This window comes from Dermochelys coriacea, chromosome 1, assembly GCF_009764565.3.
Source record: "Dermochelys coriacea isolate rDerCor1 chromosome 1, rDerCor1.pri.v4, whole genome shotgun sequence".
Classification (NCBI taxonomy): Eukaryota; Metazoa; Chordata; order Testudines; family Dermochelyidae; genus Dermochelys; species Dermochelys coriacea.
The window spans coordinates 248,967,178-248,989,133 of record NC_050068.2 but is presented as its reverse complement, the minus strand read 5'-3'; the positions used below and the strand labels follow the sequence as shown (position 1 = coordinate 248,989,133).

The 21,956-nt window shown below is 43.3% G+C and overlaps 2 protein-coding genes and 1 long non-coding RNA gene across 5 annotated transcripts in view; 1 reads left to right on the top strand and 2 right to left on the bottom strand.

The window, feature by feature from the left end:
* Positions 1-9,886, bottom strand: part of BRAF (B-Raf proto-oncogene, serine/threonine kinase) — a 140,792-nt gene extending 130,906 nt beyond the window's left edge. Inside the window, exons 1-2 of the mRNA XM_043518744.1 lie at positions 9,718-9,886; positions 4,524-4,571 (exon numbers count right to left, since the gene is read on the bottom strand). The gene's annotated coding sequence lies outside the window, so the exon portion shown is untranslated. The remainder of the gene's footprint in view (positions 1-4,523; positions 4,572-9,717) is intronic.
* A 2,182-nt stretch (positions 9,887-12,068) lies between these two features.
* MRPS33 (mitochondrial ribosomal protein S33) lies at positions 12,069-18,885 on the bottom strand. Of its 3 annotated transcripts, none has more exons than XM_038387768.2 (3): positions 18,725-18,885; positions 15,049-15,303; positions 12,069-12,520 (listed from the first exon to the last, which is right to left on the bottom strand). In XM_038387768.2, exons 2-3 carry the CDS (start codon positions 15,261-15,263, stop codon positions 12,415-12,417), a joined length of 321 nt encoding a protein of 106 aa, XP_038243696.1. In that variant the 5' UTR covers positions 15,264-15,303; positions 18,725-18,885; the 3' UTR covers positions 12,069-12,414. The 3 variants fall into 3 exon arrangements, with proteins under 3 accessions (XP_038243696.1, XP_043374627.1, XP_043374622.1); XM_043518692.1 differs by lacking the exon at positions 18,725-18,885 and adding an exon at positions 16,879-17,011; XM_043518687.1 differs by lacking the exon at positions 18,725-18,885 and adding an exon at positions 15,699-15,946.
* Positions 18,886-19,047: 162 nt separating this feature from the next.
* On the top strand, positions 19,048-21,836 carry LOC119850011. Its single transcript, XR_005290667.2, has 3 exons — positions 19,048-19,469; positions 20,897-21,054; positions 21,648-21,836. It is a non-coding gene; the product is annotated as an uncharacterized LOC119850011 (long non-coding RNA).
* Positions 21,837-21,956: the final 120 nt, after the last annotated feature.

Genomic DNA, 21,956 nt, shown 5'->3' with positions numbered 1-21,956 from the left:
TATTTAAGCAGTCTTCAGTATGATAACTTTTTCAGTTCACATTAGCTACATGTAATTCAACTACTGCCCTTAAAGAATCTAGACTTATTTCCAGAGACCGCTTCTGCCTTTTTTGGTAAGTGGTGCACTTAGGTGAAGAAATATCCATTCAGGCACATCCCATCTTTGTTTATACATGTTCTTGGTAGTACTTTTAAAAATGTCACCTATGATTCAATCTGCTGAAAACAAAATAAGTCCTCAGGTCAGCAGTGTACTTAAATACATTTTTAAGTTGATCCCTATTCACTAAACACTTAAAATTAAGCGCTTGGTTAAGTGCTTTGCTGAATTGGGGCCTAATATGCATTAGCTTATGCTGAAATCAAGTATACAAAGATTCTCCAGGGACTAAAACCTAAGGTCCTCACTAAGTATTTACTTAGGCCCAGCTTCACGAAGGGATTTAGGAGTCACAACACCTAACTTTTAGGTGCCTAGAAAAATCGCTGGAATAACAATGGAATCCACAAAACCTGATTTAGGTGCCTAGGCTCCCTATACAAGGAATAGGGAGATAGACACATTAAAATATAATCCACAAAAGCCAGCACACTAGGTGCGGAGCTGCCTAAACTAGTCAATGGGAGATGTCAACAAGAGGGTTGTCTCCTTAACACAGAGGGGTGGGGCTAAGTACCTAAGTCAGGGCTGCAGGGAAGCAGATATCTATGTCAGTGCTATGAGTTGGGTTAAACTTTGCTATGGGTTGAGCTAAAACATGGTTGAAACTCGTGTGAATGTGCCCTTCACTTAAGATAGCTGTAGAGGGCAGGTAAGAGGCCACATCTAAAACAAGGCATAATGGAGTCTGCCCAGAAACTAGCACCATTTGGGCAGAGGGTTTATCTGGGGATTGTTCTGATCAATTGGGTGTCTGCAGGTATGGGGAAAAAAGTACAGGTGGGCAAACAGACAAGAAAGTGGCAGAGACTTGGAGGCAATGAAAAAAAAAAAAACAAGCAGGAGCCTATAAACACTGCATGACCTTGGGAGAAGCCCAGACAGAGCTTTGGGGTCTGGTGCTGGCTAAAGAGGCTTTGGGCTGCAAGCATAGCAGCTATCCCTTGTTCTTGGTTTCTCCTGCATTTGGACAAGCAGGACTTTAAACAAACAATAGCATCAAAAAATACCAGACTTCATCAATTTCAACTCCCATGTGGAGCATCCCAAGAGTCCCTAACTCTGATTAGCTGCTTGGGTTGAAAAAGGACAATATGTGCTTGTGATCTACAGCTGAGAACCCTCTCATGGAGTCAGGTGTCCAAGCCATTTTTTGTGAGAATAGGTGATGTAGTTGGAGCTGGAAGCAGTACCTTCCTTATAACTTGGTAGTCCAGTGATTAGAGATCTCACCTGTGATAGGGCAGACCGAGGTTCTAGTCCCCCTGTGCCGGATGGGAAGAAAGGATTTAAACAGGGGTCTTCCACCTCTCAGGAGGCTGCTTTAACTACTGGGGTCTGGATGATTCTGATGGGGTTGAGAAGAATCTCTCCTGTTGATGCTCCTCCGCTTTGGAGAAATACCTAACTAGTCATTGGGCTAGAGAGTGAAAGAATGACTCTATAGCTTGTGATTGGGGAACTGAAGGGGGAAGTAGGAGCCCCAGGATCCAGTCCCCCTTCTCCAATGAGTCTGTACTTCATTATGTACAGTGGAACAGCTTCAAGAGGCAAGACAGAAGGAGACTTCTAAGCCCACATCATAACATCCAATAGCTCAGTGGTTAGGGCACTCATGAGAGGTGTGAGACCCCAGTTCGCTCCCCAGCAGCCAGAGGGAGGAATTGAACTTGGGTCTCCCACATCTTGGGTGAGTGCTGTAACCAGTGGGCTAAAAGTTATAGGGGATACACCTCCCCCACAATTCCGAATGGGGCTCAAGCCAGTAGGCAGCCTCCGAGCACACCTACCAGCTCAGGCCTCATAGGCAAGATGGATCTTCTCCCAGTTCATGGATTACACTGGGGCTTAGGTGGGACAGGAGACAAACATCCAGATGCCGAGATTTCAGAGTAGCATCCATGTTAGTCTGCAGCTGCAAAAAGAACAGGAGGACTTGTGGCACCTTAGAGACTAACAAATTTATTTGAGCATAAGCTTTCATGGGCTACAGCCCACTTCATCGGATGCATAGAATGGAACATATAGTAAGAAGTATACATACATATATATATATATATATACACACACATACACACACACACTGAGAACATGAAAAGGTAGATGTAGCCATACCAACTGTAAGAGGCTAATTAATTAAGATGAGCAATTATCAGCAGGAGAAAAACACATTTATAGTGATAATCAAGATGGCCCATTTAGACAGTTAGCCAGAGGATGTGAGGATACTTAACATGGGGAAATGGGTTCAATATGTGTAATGCCTAGAGTGCGGCACTCTACACATGGCTGGAGGCAGAAAAGTAGGCACCTAGGGAACTTTTAGTGAATGTTTAGGGGCCTCACGAATTTGGGCACCTACAGAGTTTTGTGGATCACAGTCACACCTAAAGTTGGGGTTTAGGTCCCTGCATCCCTTTATGAATCTGGACCTCAGTTCTTATGCAGATATTAGTCTAAATTAAATCAGTGGGTGATACTGGGTGCTCAGCATTTAAAAAATAAAATAAAAAAATCAGGCCACTTCTTTAATTGTTTGAACATAAAGCCTAAATTAAGTCACCCACTTCTGAAATCTTGGACTGAGCAACCCTATCAATCTGTATCCAGGCAAGAAATGTAATGTTTACTTTTACCTTTGCTGAAAAAAAAAAAAAAAAAAAGTGTTGCAGCTGTGTCAAGTTTCTTCGTTTTTTCCAGAATGAATGTATTCTGCTTCTGATACTGCTAAAAGGTCTATGTACTGAAAAAGCCCAGAAGACAAGCAACATAGGAGAATGGGGCATACCCACTGAAGTCCATCAAATATTTACAAATGGGTTTAAGCGCAGTGGGATGAAGTAAAGAACTTTCAGATTTAGACAAAACACCATAATGGATATAAGCCCCTCCCCCATTTCTTATCCCTTGGAGAGGTTTGTTTTCATAGTCTCATAGCAGCTAGAGATGCTAGCACATCTCTTCTCCCCCACAGCATAGACTTGTTCCCTACACTGTATTTTACAAAGCTTTGTCCAGTCTAGCTTTGAATGAATGGCTCAAGCCAAGGAGGTGTAATCTACACTTCTTTCAGGAGCCCAATCCACAATCCACTACATAACCACCTTGGAAAGTTTCCCCCACTATTCAGCCTAAATTATCCTTCTCAATTTCATTAAACAGTTAATACTTGTAGAGTACTAAGATTCAGCAGTGGTAGCAGAATCAGCAACCCGTTAGTCCTATTTATATTCCCTTAGACAATTCTAAACAATCCCTCAGCTGCATTGATGTTTAGAAGCTTCAAATATTTGTAAACAATTATGTCTCTATTTAGTTAGCATTTAACCACATGGCTCTTTTTATTCTATGATCATAAATTAATCCTTTTGGGACTAATAATTTTTAGTCCTCCCCCGTATTCCCCAACAGAGATTGGTTTTGAAGGGGGCAAGAAAGTGCACAGGGAGCAGGAAATGAGATATCAGGCTCTGCAACCTTTACACCTCCTCTTCCACCAAGCTGATCTGTCCCCGAAAGGTCAGTCTTAAGGCTCTGGCCCAAGATATACCTACCTAGTCTAATTCTGGCCTAATATAAACACTACAAAGGTTATGTAAACCATTTGTTTTAATTTACTCCTCCATTCTTACTAAGTCTTGTTTTTAAGTAGACCCTTGAGTCTAAGGCTGTTATAAAGGAATTTCATGCAAGTAGTTTTAGAGACATGAAACAGCCTCCAACTCTTAGAAGATGTTGCACAGGAAGAGTGCCTGCCTTTACACTCGGGATTCTCAGTCAAGAGGGCACAGGCCAAACCTTCTCTTTACTGCCTTAAAAAAAAAAAAAGGCATATTTTTTACCTCAGGGTAACTAACACACAAGCTAGCCTGAGGTACAAACACAGTGAAGACAAGGCTTTAATTTACCACAAGGTAAACTATGTGAGGTCAACCCTCTACCCTTGCCTGGGTTTGATCTTGCCTAATTTATCTCATGGTAAAAAAATGCTTTGTTTTCACAGTGTTTTCATGTTGGGATAGCTCACAAGTAATAGCTGCCTGGAGAACTTCTAAAAAAAGGTCTTTTTTTTTTTTTTTTTAATAGGGAAGACAAGGCTTCAGAGATGCTCTCTGATAAGCTGTGTTGCTTGGAGGGCTCCAAGCCAAAAGCTGAATAAGAAGTGTCCAATGACCACACACGGGAATAGAATTCTGAGGCTAAAGTGACATTCCCTCCACATTTTGTGTTAAAAAAAAAAGTATGCAAAACTGTCTTAACTCAAATCACTAAGGGAATGTGTGTTTACACTTTAAAGTTGCAGATACATTTACCATTTAAAGCAAAATGTTTGAAAATCACCTCCCCCCATCCCCACTTACCAATTAAGTCCAGAGTGAGCAGCTACTGGAAGGGAACATCTCTAACATCTAAAGCAAAACAGTGAATGCAGAGTGCCATACAGCTTGTTTCAGGTGTTATTGGTGTCATCAACTCTAGTGTGAAAAGAATCACTCTGAAATCAGGTTTTGAAGTATATTTTCCATTGTACATTGTGGATTTGCTCCAGTTACAGCCACCATAGCCAGCCATTGGCATAGGTGCACAAGTGCAGGCCCTAGTGTAGACAGGCAAAGCTGCTATTTGCACAAGTAGGAGCTTACCTCTGCTTTGAGTGGGACATACTCTACCAGTGCAGGCAGCATCTTAACCTCAAAACACTTCTGTGGGGTAGGTAAACATTCTAATTTATAGATAGGAAAACTGACGCACAGTGACACAGAGTAAACAGCTTTCAGAGTAGCAGCCGTGTTAGTCTGTATTTGCAAAAAGAAAAGGAGTACTTGTGGCACCTTAGAGACTAACAAATTTATTAGAGCATAAGCTTTTGTGCATCCGATGAAGTGAGCTGTAGCTCACGAAAGCTTATGCTCTAATAAATTTGTTAGTCTCTAAGGTGCCACAAGTACTCCTTTTCTTTTTGAGAGTAAACAGCAACTCACTGGCAGAACTAGGGACATATCCCAGATCACCCAATTCTGCACTCAAACTAGTAGAATAGAATACACTCTCCCCCACCCCCCACAGCCAGGTGAATTATTTTAAATTTAACATTTATCATGAATGATGCACACATGCCTAGGGCGTGAAAAAAGTTATACTTGTTCTTTCCCCCCCACTATCACTGTCATAGTAATATACAAGTTATTAATAATCAATTTGCCCCACATTTTCAGTAAGTGGTGCTAGTAATGGCTACATTCACAATAGTATTTATTTTAACTTCTTCACTGTGTTTCCAAAAGAAACTTGCATTTATTAAAACTATAATAGAATAGGAGGCTGCATGATATGTAAAGATAGACAACACTGGATCCCATAAAGTAGGGCTGTGCAAGGTCAATTATTTTGCTCAAAAAAAGTCCTCAGTGTGTTTCTGTCAAAGGGGATACTTGCCCTGTTGTGCCTTCTTCTGGCCAAATATGGTTTGGCAGCACCCTGCCTCAATTTCTCCTTCACTCAGGGCCCCTTAAAAAGTCCACCTAGGCCAGATATTCAAAACATTCCCCCCATCTGATTTGTTAAGTCCTACATGAAGTCTTTCAAAAGAAAACTCAAACATATGAAGTCTTCACCCTGGTTTCAGCTGGGCTCTGTCCCTCCTCCCTGAGGATCTTTCCTTCCTTTAAGTTCATTTCATTCACTCCCATCTAAAACTAGACACTGCTCTTCCTCCCCGAGGGTCTGTCTCTCAGCACCTCTTACCTAGTTTGGCCTTTGCTACAAACTCTCCCAGCTGGTGCTTTTCCCCTGCTGACTCAACAGCCTTCTTACCAGCTGCAGTTTCAACAGGCGTCTACCAGCCACCTGCAGCTGTCTCCTGCCTCCCAAGACCCAGTTGCTTTCCCATAAACCCTATTGAGCAGCAGGTAATCAGTCCAGGTGCACTGGATCCTGCTCCCTTTTAAAGGGGCAAGTCACCCTGTTACTCTCTCATTATGATACAAACAAGTAAGTTTTAAAGAGCCTCATGAACCCTATTTTAGAACACTGCTACCCTTAAAAATATCCTGCCTTAACTCAAGGTTGCTGTTACGGTCATAATATACAAATGCATTCGAAAGATCAAGGCTGGATTTTCAGATATAGAGAAACATATTTCTTTATACTTTGTAATGTTTTGCTAGATCTCAAGTCACATTCCCTCTGACAATCATCGGTTTCAGAGTAGCAGCTGTGTTAGTCTGTATTCGCAAAAAGAAAAGGAGTACTTGGGGCACCTTAGAGACTAACAAATTTATTAGAGCATAAGCTTTTGTGAATTACAGTTCACTTCATCGGATGCATTCCGTGGAATATGCAGTGGGGAGATTTATATACACACACAGAGAACATGAAACAATGGGTTTTATCATACACACTGTAAGGAGAATGATCACTTAAGATTTATTACCAGCAGGAAGGGGGGGGACGAGGAAAACCTTTCGTGGTGATAATCAAGGTGGGCCATTTCCAGTAGTTAACAAGAACGTCTGAGGAACAGTGGGGGGTGGGGTGAAGTGGGGTGGGGGAGAAACAACATGGGAAAATAGTTTTACTTTGTGTAATGACCCATCCACTCCCAGTCTGTATTCAAGCCTAAGTTAATTGTATCCAGTTTGCAAATTAATTCCAATTCAGCAGTCTCTCGTTGCAGTCTGTTTTTGAAGTTTTTTTGTTGAAGGATAGCCATTCTCAGGTCTGTAGTCGAGTGACTGGAGAGATTGAAGTGTTCTCTGACTGGTTTTTGAATGTTATAATTCTTGATGTCTGATTTGTGTCCATTTATTCTTTTACGTAGAGACTGTCCAGTTTGACCAATGTACATGGCAGAGGGGCATTGCTGGCACATGATGGTATATATCTGACGATACTCTTAGGACAGATTCTTCTGCGGGGCCATCTCGGGGCCTCTCCTTTTGCCCCTCCACCCCCACAAACATGATACAGTTCTGTGGTGACCTAGAATCCTATTTTCGACGTCTCCGACTCAAGGAATATTTCCAACACACCTCTGAACAACATACTAACCCACAGAGACCTTCCTACCAACACTACAAAAAGAAGGATTCTGGGTGGACTCCTCCTGAAGGTTGAAACAACAGACTGGACTTCTACATAGAGTGCTTCTGCCGACGTACATGGGCTGAAATTGTGGAAAAGCAGCATCACTTGCCCCATAACCTCAGCCGTGCAGAACACAATGCCATCCACAGCCTCAGAAACAACTCTCAGGTTTCAGAGTAGCAGCCGTGTTAGTCTGTATTATAAATGCATCCGATGAAGTGAGCTGTAGCTCACGAAAGCTTATGCTCTAATAAATTTGTTAGTCTCTAAGGTGCCACAAGTACTCCTTTTCTAGAAACAACTCTGACATCATAATCAAAAAAGCTGACAAAGGAGATGCTGTCGTCATCATGAATAGGTCGGAATATGAACAAGAGGCTACTAGGCAGCTCTCCAACACCACTTTCTCCAAGCCATTACCCTCTGATCCCACTGAGGATTACCAAAAGAAACTACACCATTTGCTCAAGAAACTCCCTGAAAAAGCACAAGTACAAATCCGCACAAACACACCCCTGGAACCCCGACCTGGGGTATTCTATCTGCTACCCAAGATCCATAAACCTGGAAATTCTGGAGATCCTCACCATCTCAGGCATTGGCACCCTGACAGCAAGATTGTCTGGCTATGTAGACTCCCTCCTCAGGCCCTACACTATCAGCACTCCCAGCTAACTTCGAGATACCACTGACTTCCTGAGGAAACTACAATCCATCGGTGATCTTCCTAAAAACACCATCCTAGCCATTATGGATGTAGAAGCCCTCTACACCAACATTCCACACAAAGATGGACTACAAGCCGTCAGGAACAGTATCCCCAATAATGTCACGGCTAACCTGGTGGCTGAACTTTGTGACTTTGTCCTCACCCATAACTATTTCACATTTGGTGACAATGTATACCTTCAAATCAGCGGCACTACGATGGGTACCCGCATGGCCCCACCGTATGCCAACATTTTTATGGCTGACTTAGAACAACGCTTCCTCATCTCTTGTCCCCTAATGCCCCTACTCTGCCCCTTGTGCTACATTGATGACATCTTCATCATCTGGACCCATGGAAAAGAAGCCCTTGAGGAATTCCACCATGATTTCAACAATTTCCATCCCACCATCAACCTCAGCCTGGACCAGTCCACACAAGAGATCCACTTCCTGGACCCTACGGTTCTAATAAGCGATGGTCACAAACACCACCCTATACCGGAAACCTACTAACCGCTATTCCTACCTACATGCCTCTAGCTTTCATCCAGATCCCACCACATGATCCATTGTCTATGATATAACCGCATTTGCTCCAACCCCTCAGACAGAGACAAACACCTACAAGATCTCTATCAAGCATTCTTACAACTACAATACCCACCTGCTGAAGTGAAGAAACAGATTGACAGAGCCAGAAGAGTACCCAGAAGTCACCTACTACAGGACAGGCCCAACAAAGAAAATAACAGAACGCCACTAGCCATCACCTTCAGCCCCCAACTAAAACCTCTCCAACGCATCATCAAAGATCTACAACGTATCATGAAGGACCACCCATCACTCTCACAGATCTTGGGAGACAGGCTAGTCCTTGCTTACAGACAGCCCCCCAATCTGAAGCAAATACTCACCAGCAACCACACACCACACAACAGAACCACTAACCCAGGAACCTATCCTTGCCACAAAGCCTGTTGCCAACTCTGTCCACATATCTATTCAGGGGACACCATCATAGGGTCTAATCACATCAGCCACACTATCAAAGGCTTGTTCACCTGCACATCTACCAATGTGATATATGCCATTATGTGCCAGCAATGCCCCTCTGCCATGTACATTGGTCAAACTGGACAGTCTCTATGTAAAAGAATAAATGGACACAAATCAGACGTCAAGAATTATAACATTCAAAAACCAGTTGGAGAACACTTCAATCTCTCCGGTCACTCGATTACAGACATGAGAGTGGCTATCCTTCAACAAAAAAACTTCAAAAATGGACTCCAATGAGAGACTGCTGAATTGGAATTAATTTGCAAACTGGATAGAATTAACTTAGGCTTGAATAGAGACTGGGAGTGGATGGGTCATTACACAAAGTAAAACTATTTCCCCATGGTATTTCTCCCCCCCCCCCCCCACTGTTCCTCAGACATTCTTGTTAACTACTGGAAATGGCCCACCTTGATTATCACCACAAAGGGTTTTCCTCTTTCCCCCCACTCCTTCCTGCTGGTAATAGCTCATCTTAAGTGATCACTCTCCTTACAGTATGATAATTGTTTCATTTTCTCTGTGTGTATATAAATCTCCCCACTGTATATTCCACTGAATGCATCCGATGAAGTGAGCTGTAGCTCACGAAAGCTTATGCTCAAACAAATTTGTTAGTCTCTAAGGTGCCACAAGTACTCCTTTTCTTTCTGACTATCATGCCTCACTTGAAATAAACCGTGACACTGACCCTCTTACCTTGTGATATAAATTGCCCAAGATACCTCGATAAACCTGTTCAGGATACAGATGAAAGCTTGCAGGTCCTTATTTAAAGGTCAATGAACTGAGTTTGTCACCATCAAGAGTTGGAGCATAGGCGTAACATTATTTCAGGTGCACTCAGCCTCCATGTCATCTAATATCAAAGTAAGGTAATTCCACTGTAAAAACAACTGTAGATCTAAAGTCTAAGGTTATACAAGGGGGAAGCACATTGTAATAAAAAAACCTGCAGCATCCAGTCTCATACCCTGACTCAGCTGACTCCACCTCACAGGGTGGCTGCAGGCCTAAAAAATGCAAAGTAGACATTCTGGCTCAGGCTGGAACCCAGCTTTTCAGATCCACTCCCTCACAGAGTTTTAGAGGCCAGGCACCTGAGTCCAAACATCTCCACTGCAACTTTTAGCCTCAAAAGCCCTTGTCAGCTGATCTGGGCCAGCTGTGGCCAAGTCACAGTTCTTATATTGCAGTGTAGAGGTACCCTTAGAATCTCTCTTTCTCAGCCCTCCATCTGTAAAATGAGGATAGTTACACTTCCTTACCGAATGGGGGCATTGTGAGGATAAATGTATTAATCATTATGAGATACTCTGATACTACAGTAAAGAGGACCATATAAGTATTTCAGATAAAGCCCCTTTACAATAAGAGAGATGGGGCTGCTGGGAGGTGATTTCTGGGGGAAAATCCATGCCTTTGAAACTCACTGCCCTGCAGTTTCAATTCATAGCCTGAAGTTTATTACTCAGGGTATGCTGCAAGAACCATCTCTTCTCTCTGCCCTGCAAGGAGTTGGGAATGGGGGTGATTGACGGGAGGGTAGTGGTTGTTTGCGTGTAAGTGCTGGAGTTGGTTTATTATTTTTCAGACATTTGCCAAAGGTGGCCAGAATTTGTGATGGATGCTCATTTGTATATTGTAGTATGAATTGGAAAAAATAAATGCTGTAATATTAGTTGAGATTTTTAAATGCTCAGAAGTCTAGAAACAAAAGTTAAAGTCTCCTCTCCAACTGAATCTCAGCACTCTAAACACACATACAATGAATGAGTGAGAGAGAAAATCTAGTTAATTACTGTTTGCCAGGGAAGATACCATAAAATAAGGATTAACTAACATAAGATACATAGAAAATTTCATGTACAGGAATACTAAACACCAGAGCTGCACAAGGAGTGGACGGTAAGCTCCAGAAGCCATATTTTTGAATTTGGATTGTCTTATATAAAACCTCAGCCCTAACATGACCATGAATGCATAGACCCACACACCAATTTCTACTGGGTATCTCCAGTTGGAGCATACCTATCAAGTTACCCCCATTCTCAAGTTCATGTGGTATAGATACACAGGGAAGAGTACACCCCCCTGATGATTTTTACATTCAGCGTGTGTATGTTCCAGGGTATGCAGAAGATGTTTATTTCAGTAAGTGCCTCTGGAGTTTGAAGGCTTGCTATGTACTACATTCTCCCCCATCATGCACACAAGCCTTTTAACTTGGCCCTCTCCTGCTAATTCACTTGCCACATCCAGGAAGGCAGCCAAGGGAGTACTGTTAGCAGTACATTGTGCAAGTGGGGAAAGAGCCGTGCCTATAGACTTGGAAGAGAAGGCATTAGCATTAAAGTGGGAAGAGGGCCAGAAAGGTACGCCTAAAACACAGGGAGCAGGAGCAACAGATGTGGATGTATCTTCTGTTGCTGCACCCACATAAAGGGAAAGAATAGACAGGAAGACAGACAAAAGAAGGGTAAAGAGACACATAGTTGCTAATATGGATAACACTGCAGGAGCCTAGATATAAAGGTACCCCCAATATCAATGAACTTGAGTTAATTTCCTTCTGGAATAATACATACACGTCCTTACAGACACAGAAACATCCTTGTCTGATCTCCTTTTGGAGTAATACATATTTAACAATAATTCATTTGGTAGGGACCAGAACTTGGAAGCAATTTAGAATCCTCACACCACAACTTCTATCATCTGTAGATCTAATTGCACACAGTACAATGAGAGTGCTGTGGGCAGGGAGGAGACCAGGAAGTGCCCTCCAGTGCATAATGCAAATGAATTGTTTCTAGCATAAATAAAAGCAACCACCAAGGTAAAGGGTAGGGTGGGTAAAGCTGCATGCATTATAAATTGATGTTCCAGGCGACACAGTAGCAGAAGGCATCATTCTTACTGAGTCTGAACCAAACAGCACTGGGATCAATACAAAGAGGTAAAACATACTTAATGAATGAAAGAAGATAGAACGTGTAGTATTCTGGCGAAAGTGAAAAGCCAAAGAAATAAGGACTGAAAGCAGCAGATGTGAATACCAAAAATGTTTTTGGTAGACTTTTTTTATTGCTGACTCAGGTAGAAAAGGGCTCCAATAGCAACTGAAACCCAAATCATCATCATGGGTGCTGGAACATACTGTATGTATGGGAATCAATCATTCAGTCACTGGTGGAAAAAAAAAAATCATCCCCCAAAAACCTGAGTGCACAGAGTTCAATTCAGAGTTTAATATCTGACAGACTGCTTACACCCCTTCCCCACTGCAGCCAGGAACTCAGCTGCATGCAAAGCCACCTCTGGCTGGGAAGAAAGGGATAGGGTTGCTTTTACTCTGACATTTCCAAAGTAGTCCGCTGAATTTCCAAAGTAGCTCTATTTCTTCTTGGTAGCTCTCTTTCCTTCTCCTTTCTTGGGTTTTCCTTTACCACGGAGCTTTTTCAGCCGTCTCATCTCTTCCTTAAAATCTTCATGTTCATCTCTGGATGGAGGAAAGAGAGGGAAGAGGGTTAAACTTAACTTCTTCCAAAAGAACAAGAGTGCAGTGGGTTCTGGCGACTAATACTTCCCACTCATAATGGTAGATTCCCACCTTGAAGAATGAAGAGATGTTCATAAAACAAGATGAGAACTAAAGTAAAGTAAATATTATACAACGTGTACATTATCCTAGTGTGTTTTACATCAAGAGGAAAAACAAAACAACACCACCATGATATTTTGCATTACAGCAGCACCTTCCATTCAAGAATCTCAAAGTACTTAACAGAAATTAAGGAATGAAACCTATCACCAACATGTGAGGTAGTGTTATTCTATTTTAAAAGGTGGGGGAACCAAGACTTAGAAGTGAAGGGACCTGCTCAAAGTCACACCAAGTCTGTGGCAGAATGAGAAACAGGATCCAAATTTCCTGGCTTGCAGTTTTGTTGTTTATCAATGCTCTCCAACCCCCACAGCCATACCTATTCCCAGGCAAGTCTGATGGTTGTCCAGAGGTGTTAAAGAATGAAGCCGATATTGAATCTCATTACATTTACTGTTAGCAATAACATTGCAAACACTCACGGAATAATTTGAAATATTTGCTTTGGTACTTATGTAATTAACGACATTGCCTTTATCAGTAACAAATGATATATATTTCTTTCAGTATATTTATTGATCCATTGTGCTCAAATGGGAAGTAAAATACAAAATCAACAAGAGACAAAAATCAGAATGTCCCCCCCTCCAATCAGAAGTCTCATCTTGTGTTGTAATGCCATGCAGAGACTCAAGTTTGGGTCATTAGCTCCTGAGGAGAGAGGCAGGGCAGGTTGCAGTTATACCTGTCATTGCTCTCAGTTGATTTCACTGATGGGTTCTGGAGGAACCTATATCCACCAGTGGGATCTTTATTATTTATTTGTATTATCATAGTGCCTAGGAGCCCTAGTCATGAAGCTGGACCTCCCTGCGGTAGGTGCCGTAAAAAAGCAGTAAAAAGTGAACAGGAGTGGGGAAGGACAGGATAGGACATCCTGGAGAACCTTTTAAATAAATTCCACTCCATCTGCCATCCAAATATAACAAAGTGCAAAGTGTGGGAAAATGGGTAGTAGCACCTCAAGCTTGTCTGAGGCTGCTTTCCTGATATTTTTAATACTTCCAGAAAAGCTGATGCTCCTAGGCCCACTTGATCTCTAGACCTGTGTCTAACGTCTACTGCCTGCCACAACATTTGTTTCTGAATAGCATGCCTGAGCCACTGCAGGCCTCTCTGAGCAAACGCAAGAAACAAGACACTTCAGCTAGCACCGTTTATAGTTTGGCGTTTTGTGCCAAGAGGAAGTTACTCTAGGAAGTGTTGTTCTTACAATAGTGCAGGCAATACCTGGATGCTCACTACACCATACTAGAAATAGAAACAAATTCTACCTATTAAAGAAACTTCTATAAATTCCATGCCATTTGGCCAGAGAAAGGGCTGTATTTAATTGCCTCAAAGAACACCTACAGGTAAATCGGTTCAGTGTTTTCTTACTCAAAATTATAATACTCATTTAGAAGCTTGAATATAAGTGTTTCTAGTCAATTGTATCCACCTATATTTGGAAAACAATTTTCCTTCATTTTGGATGGTTTGAAGACGACCTAGTTTTTTAAAACCCAAAGAAAAATCAACCACCACCAAATTTCAAGGTAGGTGCTGAAATAGCCAGGGTAAGAGTACTTTAGCAGTTGGTGTGTTAACATGCTATAAATCTTTTGCAGCTCCTTGAAAGAACAGCACACCCCATAATTGTCGTCTTAGCTTCTGTTCTGCAGACAGACATCACACCCATCATTCATCAGATTTGCAAAGCACTGTCTTCTTAATGGATAAGGCCCCTGCCCCAAGAGCTAGAACAAGGGTTCTCAAACTTTATTGCACTACACCCCCCTTGTGATAACAAAAATCATCACACAAACCCGGGGGAAGGGAGACGACGACAAAGCCTGAGCCCACCTGAGCCCCGTCACCTCTGGGGGGGGGGGGGGGAAGAGGGGCACAAAGCCAAAAGCCCAGGGTGAAACCTGTGCTCAGGTTTCAGTTTTGGGCCCGGGCTGCCCCAGCAAGTCTAATGTCAGCCCTGGCAACCCCATTAAAACAGGGTTGTGATCCACTTTGGAATCCCAACCCACAGTTTGAGAATTGCTGAGCTAGAAGAAGCATGTCCCATATTGACATGTGATTGCTTAACTACACCCAATGGTCTATGAACTCTTGCCCACAAAAAAGGTTCAGTGCATCCAAATAGGAAAAACTATATAAACAATCAGTTCACATTTTACTCTATTCTTCCCACACCAAGCACAGCAAAAAAAGTGCACAGCAAAAAAGTGCTTCTTCTATCCAGACTGTCTGTCTTCTGAACTGCACCATTTTAATAGTTCTGCTGCTGCTTTAACACAACCCTAATAGAATCCACAACTCCTTGTTGCCCAGTCCATTCCCCAAACCCCCACATTACACACACGGATCACCTGTAGAGGCCAAAGAAGCGGAGTTTCTTCATGAGGGCGAAGTAGGTATTGTGAGGGGGATACCAATCGTAGACCTCCTTCCGTTTGGCGAGGGGCTGCTCGCTGAACAGCTTCACTACTTTCATGGACTTATTGTCTGTTGGCCTGACAACTTCTCCAAATATCCGGGCACTCAGGCGGGCCATCCGCAAGGCATAATTGGAAAGAGCAGACATCTTTGGCAAAGAATGGACACGCACACATATACACACTTCCCTACAGAAGGAAGAGGAAAAACTGAAGCTCTTTGAGATGTTCAAGGATCCCAAGCATTTGCCAGTATGATCCTTCTTCCACCCTCAAATCACACTTGTAATTCACATAGGATGAGGGGCATCATGCTTGAGGCTGCATTTCTCACTGCAACACAGCTGATGCCAATTTCATTGGCATAACTGTAAAACACATTAGGTATCACTTTTAGCACATCTGAGGTTTATCACCCCAGCTCTATGTAAAATTAGTCTAATTCCTAAAATTGTACACAGTTCTCCATATAGAGACATCACTTAGTTTCTCTGCAGAGAAACCAGGGATTAAATGGCATGAAGACTCAGGCCGAGATCCTCAAAAGGTTTTTAGGCACCTAGCTCCCATTGATGGATTCAGACCTCCATTTCTTTCTCCCATTCCTCATCTCTTTGGATTTCATGCACGTCCTCCACCATGATGTTGTTTTCTGTCCGTTTTCTCGCATATCTGTCCTTTTGTTTAAAGCACCTCCCCACCTCCCTCCTCCAACTATTTCTTTTGGAGGCAAAGGAAAATCCAAATTTTCCACTTTTGCCTTCTCTTTTCCAAGAGAGCCAACATGTCAACAAACTTCCCTCCAACCAAGGAGACTCCCTCCAGAGTCCCTCACTTCTGCTCCTTCAGACAGCCAAATTGAATATCCAGAATACAAGATGCTCTCAGAGTGATACTCCAAACTTTTTTTTATAGATCACAAGAGCAATTCTCTCTCCCCACCCTAATGATCCCTTTGATGTTTTTCTTCAGCTCTCTTCCTCTCTTCACATTTCTCCTTCCCCATTTCTTTCCTCATCTTCCTCTCTTTTTAAATTTGTTCTTCTCCACAGAATAGCTCTCAAGCTGCTACTGTCCACTTAATGAACCTGACAATCCTTGTTAGTTTCACTCTACTTGCTGGGATCAATGGGGAAGCAGCTACACAAGATGAGACAAATGAAAGAGGGAGAGAAGGAAAAGATGAACCCTTTTGTCTTGCCTTCTGCAGCAGACTGCCCCTTTGATACTCCTGTTTATAGCTGTCAAACCTACGGAAATTGGAATAGCACATACATAGAAGAGGATTAGATCTGCTTTTCTCTATTATTGCAGTCAGCTCCACTGGAGATGCATTGTATATGAGGCACAGAGGTACAATCCTCTGCTTGGGATATTCCTGGCAGTGGATTTCAAGCAATTTGTGTCATATAGGGTTAGTGAACAAGATCATACGGGATTCCAATGACTCTGTGATGACTTCAAACCCCTTGTGCTGCCCATATCATGCCTGTCTGGTGAATAGGTGATGGTTTAAATCTCTAGAGCTGTCAGCCTTCTTTCATGAGCACTAGATTGACTTTAAAGTTTAAAGTGCTTGTTTTCTTTTAAAAAGCATTTCACAACTGCATCCAGAAACCAACAACAGAATCAAGATAAGCATAAAATATTGAAGAGATGGATAAAGGCAACAGTGACGACAATCTGTAGGACAGAGCCAAGCAGATTTAACTAAATTAATTGGGAACATTTTGTTTAACAACATTATCTTGAAGTAAATATTACCCCATGTGGGCTTCTACATAGTGGACGAGCTGGTGCACAATCGCCTCCTTAGATTTGCTCCCACTGGTGCTCAATAGCGAGACAAAATAGGGGGGTGGAAGTGAATTCAGCACCCAAAGAATAACGAAGAGCTCTGGGTCAAAAGAAAATATGAGAAGAACTACAATGGGAGGGCAAGCAAAGTATCAGAGGCTTTAAGGCAAAGCAGTGTCCTAATGTAAGAAGAGAACAGCTTTGGAATGGCTGCAGTCCAGCATCTCAGTTTATCACAACAAGGGGCTACACATGGCAGAGTTCTTAAGCCTCTCCTGTGCTACAGTGGCTCTCGTTCTCCAGAAGCTAGAGAACATCACACAGCCATGCTGAATCATAGCACTAGCCCTTTCTAAACAGATATCCTGAAGTCCTGCATTTGTAGGCCAGATCTAAAAAGGAGTGTGGGATTGATTATTATTTTGCATTGGCCACCACCTTCATAGATACCAATGCATTCTACTGTGCCCCAACCAACCTTCTCCAGTCTCCCTTTTCCACTGTGCCAGGAGAGATGAAGCCACTCTTAGCTCCTAGATGATGCAAGACAACAGAATGGTGATGGGCTTTTAATTTAATAGTCCCTGCTGGGATCTTCTAAATAGCCTAATCCAAGGTTGGAGTCCTTAGCTAATCCTATCTAATCTAATACCACCACAGAGATTAAACAAGTAAAAGTTGAAAACTCCCACAAGCGTCTGAAGAGCTATCCAAACTGGTCTCCTTGGTGACCTGAGTTTCTGTGAGAAGCAGATGGAAAGTCTGAGCATAGTAGGTGAAAGACTACTGATACCGCACGCTGCCCCCGCCCCAAACAGTTCTGTGCCCTGCCCCGTCTGCAGATGCTGCCCCTGCAACTCCCATTTGCCGCAGTTCCCGACCATCCTCCACTCTGGCTCCCCCTAGTATGGTCTTTAACTGGCCCTACAGTATTTTCAAGCGCTTTCCATGAAGAGGAAGGACACTAGCATTCTAGGTAGGAGGCACAGTTTAGATTTTGACAAGCAAAAATAAAGGAGTTGGATTACAGTACCAAATTAAAACAAAAATGTTCCCATTAGTTTTATTTTTAAAAAGTCAACAAAATTATATTTATTTAAATTTAAACAGTGAAACATTTCATCTCCTTGCTGCATCCAGAACTCAAAAGATCCTGATAGATGCCACGGCAAGCATCAACTGCAAAAGCCTGCAGTACCCATGGTGGGGACACCGCCACACGTCTCTGTGGCTGGGAACCCCCGACACAGTTCAGGGCCAATAAATTCACCCCCTACGCTAAGCTGTTCGTTATAGGTTTCAGAGTAGCAGCCGTGTTAGTCTGTATTCGCAAAAAGAAAAGGAGGACTTGTGGCACCTTAGAGACTTAACAAATTTATTAGAGCATAAGCTTTCACAAGTGAGCTGTAGCTCACGAAAGCTTATGCTCTAATAAATTTGTGAGTCTCTAAGGTGCCACAAGTCCTCCTTTTCTCTGTTCGTTATAGTTAGGTACAGCTGCTATCCCTCACACCCCACAGACAAGCTTCTCCTCCATCCCACCCAACATGCACAGAAGCCCCCTACACAGCAGCACTCCTCCTTCCCACATCAGAGCACACAGGAGCCCCCACACACACCCCTCCCATCTACCACCCCTCCCCCCACAGGTACCCCTCCCGCAATATATACACGAACGAGCCCCTCCCCCCAGTACCCCTCCCCCCAACACACGCAGTAGCGCCCCCTCCCCCTTGCGCACAGCCTCCTTTGCTCCCTGCTTTCCCCCGAACCAGGCCTCACCGACACCCCCCTCCCCCGCCTCCGGCCTCACCTCTCCGCCCCGCCCGTCACGCAGCCGCCACTCCACCGGAAGCGTCCCTCCCGCTAAACTCTCCGGGCTGCAAGCGGGAAGCCATCGAGCGGCGGTTCCCGGGAACCACCCGCAACGCAAGCCGACTGAGGGAGCCGTGCGCATGCGCGCTATGAACGCCGCCGGCTGGAAGCTCTTCCCTTTTGCGTGGGTGACGTCAGGGTACGGTGGTTGTTGCCGTGCCGAGGGCGGGGCGCTCCGTCCCCGCGCGTGCGCGCCTGCCCCTGGATCGCCACCTCTTCTTGGGCGGGCGGCGGCTTGTTCTCACCGCCTGAGGGGGAGCATCTCGGCACGGGGTTCCCTGGGAGAGGGGCGGAGGGCAGGGGGCACGCGCCCGGGGAGAGTCTGCTAGCCCTGCCTGCTCCTTAGGGCAGGCGGGGGCTGTTCAGTCAGCCGCCCAGGGGTTAAGGGGACGGATGCAGCGCCCCGTTTGCAGCGCCCTCGAGGCAGTCATTTAGAAGGGGGTCTCTTTGCACGCTGCTCAGCAGCCCTTCCCCCCGCAGGGAGCATTGCCCCGCGGCATCTACCTGCCTCCCTAAAAGCTGATTCCTGAATGTCAGTAGATGCCACGGATCTTCTGCCGCTATTTTAAATAAGTGAATTACCTGCTTGGAACAACCTCCTTATTAAAAGCGATAATGAATGAGCAAATGTATGGCACAGAACAGTCGGACGCTGGCAAGGCACAGACTAAATGACCTAACAGGTGCTTTCCATTTCCAATTTCCCTTTCAGTGTTAGTTGGCCTAAAAATGTGCTTATTGTAAAGGTTGTTTGTTTTTTCCACCAAATGCATCTGATGAAGTGAGCTGTAGATCACGAAAGCTTATGCTCTAATAAATTTGTTAGTCTCTAAGGTGCCACAAGTACTCCTTTTCTTTTTGTAAAGGTTGTATTTCCATTTAAGTTTTTATGCAGCATAATCACTGTGGTGTCTGATTCTCTAAAATAATCCAGCTTGGCTTCAAGCTAAGGAACATCTAATGCCTTAGTCTAACGTTAGAACTGCTACACTATAAAAGCTGCAGTAACTCATGACTCAGGCCAGATTCAAACCTACTGGGTTCTGATCTGTCGTTATTCATTGTGCCACTGGCTCCATCATGAAGCAGTCCTGCTAGAAACATCTTCCCCTTCATCTCAATGTTGCGTCTGCCTTGCAAGCATGCACGGGCTTAAATTTGTGAACATGAATGTTCCCATTGTGGGAATAAATTTAAGCATGTACATAAGTGCAGAATCAGGGCGTATATTTCTGTTTGCAAATCAATCGTTCCTTCTGTCAACAAAATAACAATCAAATGTTATTTAGTCTTAGACCAATACTGTAGTAAAGTAAAAAATTGTTTTCTCGTCGGATTCTTATCCATTAGTACTATATGTATTCATATTAGTTATTAAGGTACCATGCAAAGAGCTGTCAGGATTATAGCCCCATTCAGGTAGGAACTGTACAAACATACAGGAAAACAAAGTCACAATAGTCAACAAAGCACAAATGTAAGTTTCCACTTAGTGCCTGTTACATTGCACCTAGAAAGTAAGGTACTTTTTACAATCTGTGAAGCTGTAAATGGTCTGAGAGATTGCCTTTCTCTAGTGCCCATCAAGAAGTTTAAGATCTGCTAGTTCCTAGACTTTATGGGACTAGTGGAGGGAATCATTTGTAGAATACTTCTGACTGCAGAACTTGTTCTTCCTGAGGTCTTGCCTATATTAGGTACAGTAGTACTTACAGTAGGTAAGAAGTGCAGTAATATTAATTGCCTATGGTAGTGCTAAGCACTGTTCTGACAGCCTTACAGTTCTGTAGCACACTACTCATTCATATACAGAATTGTTCCCAATGATCAACAAGTGATCATGCTCCTGTTTCTATGGTCCTAGTTGGATTCCAAGACCATTAATCATTTGCTAAGGTGAATTCTCACCATCTGGGACCATTGTTAATGATATAGTACATGGGTGATCACTTGGCTGGTACTTTATTATGAGCTCCTCTAGTCACAGAGCGGGACTCTTTGCTGTCCAAGGTGGAAGGAGACTTGGGTGGTGGTGGTAAAGACATAAGCATATCTGTGTCCATGTTTCCATGGCATTCTTTTCTATATTCCTTGTCCACTTCCATTCCAGCACAGGATGATGAACACAGGAAGATACAGGATGAAGAAACAGAATGGGTTCACAAGGCTTACACTTCACCCTGTTCCCTGAAGTTGAAGCTGTTCAGACAACAGAGAAGAGAGCTACTTGTTTTTAATCAGTCTTTTATTTTTATTATTTATGCCATAGTAAGTAAGTAAACAGTGATGCACTAAGTAGGCAACCTCTAGACTCTGGTGGTTGAGTGGTGGAACAAGTGAATAGGTTCCCCTATTTAAGGGATCTAACAACATCAGACAGGAGATGTGATAAAGAAATCAAGAGAGGGATACAGCTTGTAAAAGATATATTCAACAGCTTCCAAAGACTTCTGTGTTGTCAAAATTTAAAACTGCACAGCTGCATTAGAATGCTGAAGTGCTACATATGGACAGCCTATGTCAGCATAACTTATGTCGCTCAGGGGTATGAATAAATCACCCTCCTGAGCGACATAAGTTACATCAACATAAGCGCTTGTGTGCACAGCGCTATGTCAGGAGAGCTTCTGCTGCTCGCTGGGGTGTTTTTTGTATGTTGATGGGAGAGCTCTGTCCCGCCAGCATGGAGTATCTTCACCAGACGTGCTGTAGCAGCATAGCTGTATTGGTATAGTTGTGCCACTGCAGCGCTGTATGTGTGGACATATGAATGAAGAAATGATGGGAAGGATTAATTTAAAAAGAATAAAATTACTTGAGACCCTAGGTAAAAGACTAACATCTTTTTATGGACTTTTCAGCATTCATACTATCAGACAAGATCACAGGAAAACAGGAAGAGAAAGAAAGAGGGTCAGTTACATTGGAAATGTCATCAGGTGGACTGATATCCAAAAAAGATGGAAGTTTTACAACTTTGTTGTGACTGCAAAAGATGGAAGTTGGTGGTCAACAGCCTCAACATTGGAGACATCACTTGAAGAAGATGCAGTACTGTAGGTGTGCATACTGTTTTACTGGCAAATAAAGTGACGTATTGCTCTGAGCAGTTTATAATCTAAATTAGACTGAAACAATGAGGGAAAAGAAGAGCAAAGGGAGGGGGAATG